General features: G+C 40.4%; 1 protein-coding gene across 1 annotated transcript; it reads right to left on the bottom strand.

Annotated features, from left to right (window-relative positions):
* Positions 1-326: 326 nt before the first annotated feature.
* LOC103461104 (sec1 family domain-containing protein 2-like) lies at positions 327-9,719 on the bottom strand (the record flags this gene model as incomplete). The annotated part of the gene is made up of 2 exons (XM_008403437.1): positions 327-502; positions 9,592-9,719. Coding segments are annotated over 2 exons (304 nt in total), but the record flags the coding sequence as incomplete, so codon positions are not given.
* Positions 9,720-11,182: the final 1,463 nt, after the last annotated feature.

Raw genomic sequence — 11,182 nt, 5'->3', positions numbered from 1 at the left:
CGTATGTTTTCTACGCTCCTTCACCCTGACGTACCTTCCTTCAGGGGGTAGGGGGACGCCGATTTATGTTTTCGCATCCACCTGAATAATATGTAGTTGCGACCCTGAACACCTGAATCAAATGGCTTAATTACCTCCTTCTTGTGTAGGTAAGTTCTCCAGAGCCTTGCTAATGACCTAATTATTCTATTCAGGTGTGGTGCAGCAGAGGCACATCTAAAAGTTGCAGGACACCGGCCCTCAAGGACTGGAGTTTGACACCCCTGCTCTAAGTGTTTACTGTGAGTGACAAATGGATGGTATAATTATGCAAGATGAGCACACACCTGCAGCAGCAGCCTTTCGAAACCCAGGCAGGAATCCCAGCGGGCCAAGTTGGGGTGTCGGAGCGTTTGGGCCGTGGCCAAGCCCAGCTGAAGCACCCCGCAGTGACTCTCTAGCGCCTCCCAGCTGCTCCGGAACAACTTCACATAGGAACACAGCTGATCGGGGGTCACGCGACCTGAGAGGAGGGAGATGCAGGGTGAGATATTTGGACCCAACAGAGCAGTGGATGCAATAAATATTAGCAAACGTAGTAATAAAAGCAGTAGTAAAAGCATTTTACAGGAAATGACAAAGTGGTTGGACGTTGTGATTTGTCATGTGACTGTATCTGATAATTACAATACGAGATAAAATGAATAACGGTGTTAGCGAGCCAATGTCTCCAAGGTTTGGGACATCCTCAGTCGATAGCCGATTCTCCATTTACCTTAAAATTGTACAATTTGACACTCTGAAAATAGATTGGCATAATGAAAACATGCCGATTTTGAAAAAAAAAAAAAAGTCTTGATTTTTCAAAACAGTTTGACGCTAGGATGAGGTGGTTTATCAGCCGTATCAGATCTGATTTATTTAACTGGTTTATTTCACAAAGCTTCAATGGAAACACTTCTTTTGTATCACAGACGTCATGTGATCAACAACCTGATGTTACTACTGGTGGAAATGACAAAGAAGACAACAGGAAGTGGTAGGAGGACGATGGCATGGCATGTTTTGTATTTTTTTTTAAATGATTTATCTCGTGAACAAACTCATTCATGTGTGATATTAATTGTGTTCTCTTATTAAACACCGCAAACACAAAAATCATATTTTGTTCAACATTAGCGAAATACCGACAACGTTTTGAGCCCATCTGCAGTGGAAATGCAGCTATTGATGCTACTGAACGGAGCAGGACACACGGCCTTGGATGAGTCGTGTTGTTTACTGGAAAATAATTGGGACGTATCTTTGATGTACATCGTCCACTGCAGATGTGTGCTGTCCGTAATCCATCAACAAAGCATTCTTTGTGCCCAGTAACCTTGACCAGCGATTTTCCTTGACCAGAGGCTCCCAGCTGTAGAGCGACTGCCAAACACATGATCCATCCACTTTTGTTTGGAGCTGTCCCCTCTAGATTTGCTAGCTCTTTACAAAAGAAAAATAATTTCCTCGTGAAATCATTACACTTATATCCAATATGGGCCGTTTCTCTTGAGGGCTTCAATTCATTTTGAGTTTCATGTTTTGTCTTACTGAGTAAAAGCTCCAGGGGTTTAAAACAGGCAGTCATGAAGCAATATTACTCACACTGCGAATACATACCCTGTGTTACCATGAGTTACTGACTGTAATTAAAGAAATAGTGCGGGAACACTGATTGGAGCTCCTGAAATTCTGTCTGGGCTATGACTATTATGTGTAAATGAGAGGCCTTTGCTGATTACTTAAAGATACGTAAGAGAAGAAACCAGACAGACAATGTTTAGGATCTGCTCCGCTGAACATTTCCAAATCCCCAGCCATCTTCTTAGCCCCCTCTCCCTCCACTCCTCAGGAAGGATATGAGCAAAACTTAGCAACAACAGTATAAATAGTCGAGTCCTAAAAGACTAGAAAGATGGGATATAACACCTCCGTATGATCATTTTCATTTGTGTTGATGTTTTGAACTAGCACTAGATGTGGGTGTATTTTGAGTTTGAATATGACCAAAATTTATTTTGGCAAGGCCAAACATATGACCAAAGGTAAAACTGATGATAAGAAATAGACCGGCAACCTCCAGAATGCCAAATATAACTCACAATCTACAATGAGTTCAAGGCTTTTTTCGCTATAGTCAACGGCACAAGCACTCGTTTTCCTTAAGTGTTTTGTTTTTTTTTTTTTTTTTTTTTTTTTTTTAATTACAGTACAATTTCTGTATGTTTTGTTGGGATTTTATGCGATGGACAACAGAAAGCAGCAGATAATTGTAAAGTGAAAGGAAAAGGATGCATGGTGTTGGATCTCTTTTTGATCGCGTTTTAATTCTTACACTCTTTGCAAAGTACTTCATGTTGTTTTTGTTGTGAAAGACGCTCTAACTTAATGTCCTCCTAATGGGTAGAAGAAGCCGAATACCAATCCCTGCTGTACGCAATTATAAGAAGCCTCAAACAATAACTAGCGAGGAAGAGTAAACAACAGACAAACTGAGGAAATATCTAAAAAGTAAAAGAAAAAAAATGGGTTCAGGTTTCTCTCTGAACTGAAAACATTTCTGAAGCCGAAACTTCGGTCCAGACCTAGTCGGAATACTGAAAAGCTCTTTTGTTAACATATCCAACCATAAAAATCCTGGCAGTAAAACTAAAGCTCCCCAAAAGCTTGATGTGCCAACCATAATTCAAGACAGAACCAGGAAATATATTCAAAGCTAGTCCGGCCTTGAATGGGCACCTAAGAATGGTGCAGAGCAGGCCAAATGTAATCAGGCTTTACAGTGAAAGCACACAGTCTGAGGGAGAAAATGTAAGACATTAGAGAAACCAAAGAAAAGCAAATAGGCCAAGCAGACACACAAAGGGACCTGCTTTGCATTACACACTTAAAGCATCCTGGCAGAGCCTTGGCTCTTATCTGTCACAGAACTTCCCTCCAAACAGCTTTGTGATTCCTTCAGCATCTTTGTGCCAGATGAAAAAGGAATCTGAGAGAGATGATCTATCAGCTGAGCTCTTGTTCCAGATCAGGGTGTCTTCAGAAAGACAGCTGGCTGCGTGTTCTTCACTTCTAATGTTAAGCCGCAACAAAAAAAGTTTTCCACAGTCCAACTGTAAATTAATATAGATGATATAAAGATTCTCAGAAAGTTACATGTTGAGTGCACAAACTATAACCCCTTACTAAAATATTAATTGGCTATATTGGATGAAATCTCCTCTCCAGTCTAAAATATTTTAAATTATTTTAAATTATTTTGAATATTTAAAGATATCCTCCATAAACAACTCTGATCAGCTTCACTGTCATTGATTAAGAGAAGTATGCCCACAGCATGATGCTGCCACCACCATGTTTCACTGTGGGTGGTGGGTTCAGGGCGATTTGTGGCACTCTGCATGTAGGCCAAAACATTTTGGTCTCGCCTAACAAATATTCTTCCACATGTTTGTTGTGCCTCCTACATGGCTAATTGCAAAAGGTATTTGTTTTATCAATGGTTTCCTTCTTGTCTCTCTTCCATAAAGACCAGATGTGTGTAGTTCTCGTGTCAACAGATTCTCCCACCTGAGCTATGGATCTAAGCAGCCACTCCACAGTTATCATGAGACTTTTTGGCTGCTTTACTAATATCTACAGACTGCCAGTTCAGGTTGATTGCCATGTCTTGGTAGCTTTGTAGTTGTCCAGAACTCTTCGTTTTGATGGATGATGGACAGAACAGCGCTCTGTAGGATGATGAAAGCTTGGAATATTACTTTATTGACCCGACTCTTTTCTAAACTCCTCGACAAATAGAAATCTCTCAGGCCTTCACAGAACAGCTGGATTCACACTGTGCTTGAACTTTATTTTATCTTAATGTCTCATAGTAATGGGGGTGAATGCAAATGCATTTTTTTCTTTCCAAACCATGTGCCATTTTCATCTGCTTCACAATCATGAGGTACTTTGTGGTGATCAATCGCATAAAATTCCTATAAAATACATCTAATTTGTGGTTGTAAAATGACTAAATGTGGTAAAGGGACATGTGCGGCGCTGTAACTTATGACATCATGTGGTTCATAAGTATCATATGCCAGGAGGTCGGTCTCTGCACGGCTATTCTTGTAGCCCTTAAATGAAGATGGCTGAGAAACCTGAACCGTTGGGCCCATTTTATTGTCCTTTAGAGGGCATTTATAGAAAGAACAGACATAAAGCAAATTTCATTTTCATTCTCGTGCTAAAACGGCTTGAGCGTTAGTCCTTCGGAGCAGGATGTGCAGAGGTGGCAATTGAGACATGGCAATCACGATCAAAGTCTTCCACAGCGCAAGTGCAGCCAAGGGCAACGATGCTTTAGCTCCGTTACTGGAAGATGACTTACATTCTGGGTGCACGGGGTTGCAGAGGAGCTAAGTGATCTCTGATGCGAGTTGCAGAGTTGAGTGGTGACCCATCTCAGCAGTCGGACAGCCTCATAAGTAATCCCGCAAGACTGAGGGACGCAGGAAGTCTGAGAGACTTATTTATGCGGTCCGAAAGGAGGAACATCCTGAAAACGTTCGGTTATGGGTGAATGTTGGGGCCTCTGCTCTGGAGTCTACACCACATTCAGGCACACACTGCACCAAATCACTCAGCGGCAACGACAGTTGTCATCTATATTTTCAACAGTTGGTTAAATCATTTACGTTTTAAACAAAATTACCTCAAATAATTTCTAAGAAAATATGTGATGAAAGTTGTTTGGGAATCAGCTCTAGAGACCACTGATAGGGACACTTAAGTGCTACCCAAAAGGTGAAGCTCTCGATTTACCGGCCAGTCTACTTTGGTCTATGGTCTTGAGCTCTGGGTAGTGACTGAAAGAACAAGACCGGGTGTCACGGCTCTCCCTTGCAGACAAGGTGAGAAGTTCAGTCATAGTTCTTCTCCCTGGAAAGGGACTTCACTGCATCTCCACATCAAGAGGAGTTAGCATGCCTCATGGATGCCTCCCTGATGAGGTGTACCAGGTATGTCCCACCAGGAGGAGACTCAGAGGAAGACCCAGGGAGTGGAAAGTCTTGGTCTTTGTGCTTAGGGTGCTGTCTCTGTGACCCGACTCCCTGACGAACAGAAGATAATGAATGGATGGATGAATGCATCAAGATTCAGAAATTTCTTCTCAAACTCTTTCAGGCAATACAAACTCTTTCAGGCCCTGATGATACTGCTGGATCATCAGGGCTCTAGCTATATCGCTTGTAGGATGACTTGATACAAATGACAATGCAGCAGCTGTATGAATCCATTCTGAACCCAATCCCCTCTGGTATCAAAGCCCAAGGGCATGCCCTGCCCTTCTGCCACGGGAGCAGCAGGGTGTCTGCACAACCACTCTGTTATCCATTTAGTCTGGTGTAAACACAGGCAGATTTGCATAAACACAATTACAGATGATGAAATGTATCTATTAAAGTCCCATTTAGGAGCCAAAACACCCAAGACAAACACATATCGTGCATGTTCTCACGCACACTGAGGGAATTTCATCATCCTATTACAATCCTATTACATCCTATGAGACCTTAAACGGGTCAACCTCAGGCTCTGAGAAATGGATTATTTTCTCTGTGTCTCTCTGGATGATCCTATTCTGCTGAAAAGCCAAGCTGGATCCGAGGGTGTATAAAACCAATAAGAACGTATGAGGCCCTGCAGTGCACATGCAAAGTATTTTCTTTGTTTATCTGGAAAAACCAACAAGAGCGAGAATGAGCTCAGATATGAGTGGAAAAATGTTAGTCTTTAAGAGAACTGCAGGGCACCAAGCAGGGATGCAAACGATTCATGGAGTTACGATTAATTGTTGATGAATATTTTATTGGATTAAAATTAGTTCCAGTTGATTAACTAACAACACCAGCTTTGACATTCTTTTGGTGTTGTAGTTTGGCTGCCACCCAGCAGAGAGCACCGCCGGTCACCCTTCAGTTGATAATGGCGAAGCCATACCAGAACGAGAAAGAGAAACACTCCGAACAGAGTCCGGCGTGGGAAGCAATATTAACTATATGCAGTTCTCTTTTGAAATATAAACACGCAAAGCTCTTTAGGTTTCACCTTAATATCGATGATTCTCCCGAGTTGCTTGACTGAGGAGCGTCAACTTCTCAATCAAAAACTAGTGATGTGTTACGAAGGCGAAGATGTGAACCGAAGCGAGGATAGCACAGAAAACTTGTCACATGGAAAAAAAACATGACACCAAAAAGTAATGCTGATTTTTTTTTATATGTTTGAATAAAATGAACTTTGTTCTTTTATTCTGTGAACTGCTGACAACATGTCTCTGAAATTCCAAGCAAAAATTTAGTATTTATTTGCAGAAAATGAGAAATGGTCAAAATAACGAAAAAGATGTGGTTCTTTCAGACCTCAAATAATGCAAAGAAAACAAAGTTTATATTAAACAACCATACTAATGTTTTCACTCAGGAAGAGTCCAGAAATCAATATTTGGTGGAATAACCACAAGGTTTTCAATGGGGTTCAGTGCAGTGGGCTCTTCATTTTTTCCAGAGCTGCATTTTATGCTTTTCATTTTTTGTTTTTCTGTTAAGGAACCTAAGAGTTTTCTGTTCTGCTATGTTATATATATACACATATGTGTCTAAGCTTAATAATGTGAGAAAGCCACACTTTTCTGTTTGTTCAGTCAGTATTTAACACAGCAGACACAAAAAATAGTTTTAATTTAATGTTGATTTTTTTTATTCAGCATATGAACATTTTTACTCTTTATTTGATGGAAAGATTGTCAGTCCTCTTGATACCATAGAAAACTCAAGATTTTAAGGAAACGTCCAGTCAAGGACATAGGGCTAGTCAAAGACTAGTCATAAAACCAATCAACTTTAGATTCACTCGTTAATTGATAACTCGTGTCCTTAGCATCAAGTGAGCAGATTAGAATGAGTTCCATGTGGCGCATTGGAGGAGAGAATGATGGATTGAGAACTTGGCTGTCCTGAGAAGGAAGACAGTGTGGGGAGTTCATCGGTAGCTCACAGGGGGATCCATGGTGGTGTCCATGCCTCTGCCAGTTATGCATAAAGGTTTAGTGTGTGAGGGGCCTTACAGTGGCCCATTCTCTCCCTCTCTCTCTCAGCAAAGACATTAAATCAACAGACTGTCAGTCAGCAGGCAAAGGCCGCTTTAATGCACCTCCTTATTCATATACTCCTGACTTTACTGTCACTCCGAAACTCTGCAGAGCATTTGTTTAAATAAATCGTTTTGGATTCCACAAAATATGCACTGCATCACCAAAGTGCGAAAAGACGGCACAGCGTGCACATGCAAAAAACTTTACAAGGCTGTGTTTGAGAGTGTGTGTGATCTTGTTATGAGACCTTCTTTACCTCACAAATTACAGGGGCTCGAGGACCAACACGATCCCTCCCTTTTTAAAAGCCCCCTTTTATGCCAGATGTTAACCTGAATGTTAAGACCGGAGTGTGTGCATGTGAGCAAAGGATAGCGTAAAGTCCAAGGTGCATGGAGCCACTTCACGTTTGCGTGCCTGCACATATTTTCATCCCTTGCTTCAGACTCCTTTGCTTCATTACCAAACAACAAAAGTTTTTCGAAAAAGCAGTGTGCGTGTGTGTGTGTGTGTGTATGCGAGCGAGCGAACATGTGTATTTGTGTGATGGTGTGTCATGCAGCCAACATGTGGTTCAGATTTCCTCTGGGGCCACATGTGCAAAAACACAGCAAGCCAGAAAAGCTGGATCTCAGTGGGATCCGCTGCAGCCCGTCTGCAAAACGCTGAAATACAGGCGCATGCTTCTCCTCCAGAGTAAATATCTACATGCGTCGCTTTTATGTGATGCAAATGTTTATGTTTCGTTTTTTTCTGGGCATTGTTATTAGTTTGTTTTATAGTTCATAGAAAATCAGCCTCATCTGTGGCTTTGTATGGGCTGGTATGATATTATAAAGGCATAACAACTTTTTTTAAACAACCATGGGTTTCAAACAAATAGAAAAAAAAATGTTACAAAATTTATGTGCTTTTATTTTGAACAGAACAGCAACAATCGGTTCTACTGATGCTGAAGTTGTATAATTGATGCATCAATCATGCTTCCTCTAGCCGATGCAAATAAGAGATTTTGCAATTAATGATTCATTTTTTGACCAATTCAGTTTTTTGGACATACTCTATGAGGTATGGCCACTTTTAGAGTCACAACTCTTGAAAGTGGAAAAATGTGCTGAAGGTTCTTTGATTGAGGCCGTTTTTAATCTGACAGAGAATCAAGAACATCCTTATTGAAGTACTAATTTATTTATCTTCTTTACCAAGCTAAAAGAAAATGCATTGAAGTACATAGTGTTAGTTTTAGTTTACTTTTTCACTCTATTTAGAGCCAATAGTAGACTAAACACTAAACTAAAACTAACACCATGTACTGTAATTCAAGAGAGAAACTCAACCATTTAGCTCTTTGCAATGTTTGTGTTCACAAACCAAAAATGGCCAAACTTATAGGTTTTGGTGGACTTTAATAGTTCTGACTACAATCTTAGTATTTTTTTTCCAGTGGCCGTAAACCTCTTCTCTATTACTGCTACACCAATGTTGTCTGTATATTATATTTATTTATAGCAAACATCAGCTACATTTTGAATCAGTTTCAAGTTCGAATTGAGCAGAAATGTTTTTGCTGTTCTTCCTTTAGATGAACACAAGCATAACAAGCTGACTCTAGCTGGGTAATTAGTCAGGCTATCTGCTTGGGTAGCCAGCCAGTAGTTGACTGCTTTGCAGATGTGCCGCTCGTAGCTTGCAAAATGTGTTTTGAAAATAGAACCGTCATAACCAGAGCCATGGCAAGAGCGCTTTAAGCTTCCACCCTATGACTGTTCCTGTTTTTTTTGCAACCAAAAAGTGAGGAAGGTTCAGAAAGGTTTAGTAGATATTTTTTTAGCCAGCTAAATGGCAATGTGGCGCAACAACTGGTGGGGGGGGACAGGTCAGCACTTCTGTGCTCTACGATCCACAGTCAGAAAAAATCTCCAGTCTGTCTAGAAATTTCTGTCTCTTATCAACATCCGTAGGAAAGGCGTGAGAGAAAACATTTGCTTCTTTAAAGGTGTAGTGTTGGTTTATAAAAATTTGGTATGCTTTGATACTGGTAACCATCCCATGTGGCATTCATACAACAAATTAATCGACCTACAATTAGTTGTCGATTTATGGTTTACTAGATTAAAAATGACTAAAAACATCCACTAAGACCTTCTTTATGTGTTGTAGATTGGCCTCCATTCAGCAGAGGGCGCCGCTTGACATCGTTAAGCAGAGCCAATTGAGCCAAAAAATAAAAAATAAAAAAAATAAATAAAAAAAAAAAAATATATATATATATATATATATATATTTTTTTTTAATTCAGTATACGATGAAAAATTTTGCCCTTTATGATACAGATAGACGGTCAGCTGTCTTGACCGTCTAGTTGATTGATGAGATCAATCAACTTTAGATTAACTCATTCATATGCAACTTGCATCTCTAATGCTTACCCATACTCATCTTGATTGGCAGCTTCTCTTTGGTGGCCGCCTCCACCAGGTGGCGTCGGACTTCCATCAGAGCCTCCTTGTGTTTACTGGTGAGCATCGTCTCCCACAGCAACCTCGCAGAGGACGGCCTGAGAAGCAGACGAATTCAACACGAGAGCTTAGGGGCAAAGAAGAGTCACTGGTTTTTGTTCATCTTGGACATGATCGAGAGTTTGTCTTGTCATCAAACCAAAAACTTTTTTTTTTTTAAACAAAGGGGTAGATGCAGAATGTTATCATGTCAATCCAACAGAAAACTCCAGTGTGCCAGCCTTCGTCAGGCCCAGTCGGTGCCTGAAGCCAAACAGCTTGCAGACCAAGACACCCTCCATGGTGCCATCGCTGGGCACATCTCATTCCCTCATCTCATTATCCGGTAGGTTACAAAACAGCCCGATTCCCATCTTTGACTGCGAGTGATGACAGAAACCACGTGTGGGGATGATACTATCTGCTCCCAGCAAGAAAAAAAAAAAGGTTCCTATAAAGAATCAGAAAATTGTCACAGAGGAACCTTATCATCGTTAAATTTGCAGATGACAGGAATTGCTCTTCAAAGCGGCCGGTGTCAGACTTCAGGCACCAGACACATTTCATATCTAAGTATAAATTTGTCTCTTTTCCAACCTTGTCTGTTAAATATGCTCAGATAAGACCAGTGTCCTTGCTTCTGACAACTAGACAGAAGGCATGCAACAGTTACTGCTATGAGCGTATACCAAGGTTTCAAGAAGTAAGGGCTTCAAAACTGCTCAACATTTTCAGAGAAAATGAATGAGAGCAGAAGGAAACAAAATGCTGATTCTTCACCTCCCATTGCTGTATATGCTGCCAATCAGCTGATTGAGGAAGAAAAAAAAGTCTCAAGCATTTCTCTCTAACCTACAAAATAGACAAATTTAACACTTTGAAAGTCTTTCAGATGGCGAGAAACCCGAAAGGAGCACTACCCGTCACTTAGAGTGAATGGACGGTATTGATATTGTTGAAGTGAGGGTATTAAAAGTTCCCTTCAACGTAGAAGACAGATATCTACTACACAGAAAAAAAGTGAAGTCATTGTCACAGCAGTTAAGGCCGAAGTCAGTCTAGTCAGACTAGATTTGATGTTTTAGTTGATTTTAGCACTAAAAACAAAGTACAAGTGAAACTTCTCACTAGCCAATATTACAGTTAAGTCCAAAGGTATTTACTCGCAAACACACTCATTCTACCAATACACAGATCAGCAGGCAACTTGTGATTGCCCAGAGACACACAGACGACACAATGGCAGGGAATCGAACCCACGACTTTCACATTGCAGGAAGACTTCTCTTCCCATTGAGCTGCAGTCTCTATGTTACCAATAAAGGTGTTTCTATACATTCTTGATAAGGATATTAAAAGTTTCTGCCATGCCTTTTCTAGAAACTACTTACATAAAAGCTGTTAAATTATTATTGTTCTAAATTGATACACCTTTTACTGTCTACTATTGCCATTTCCAATCCAAAACAAGCTTTTTGATTGGATGGAAATAATAAAAAAAAATAAAATAAAATAAAAAAAA

This window comes from Poecilia reticulata, unplaced genomic scaffold (assembly GCF_000633615.1).
Source record: "Poecilia reticulata strain Guanapo unplaced genomic scaffold, Guppy_female_1.0+MT scaffold_602, whole genome shotgun sequence".
In the NCBI taxonomy this organism is placed as follows: Eukaryota; Metazoa; Chordata; class Actinopteri; order Cyprinodontiformes; family Poeciliidae; genus Poecilia; species Poecilia reticulata.
Note: the sequence above shows the minus strand (reverse complement) of the source record. Positions and strands in the feature narration are given on the sequence as shown.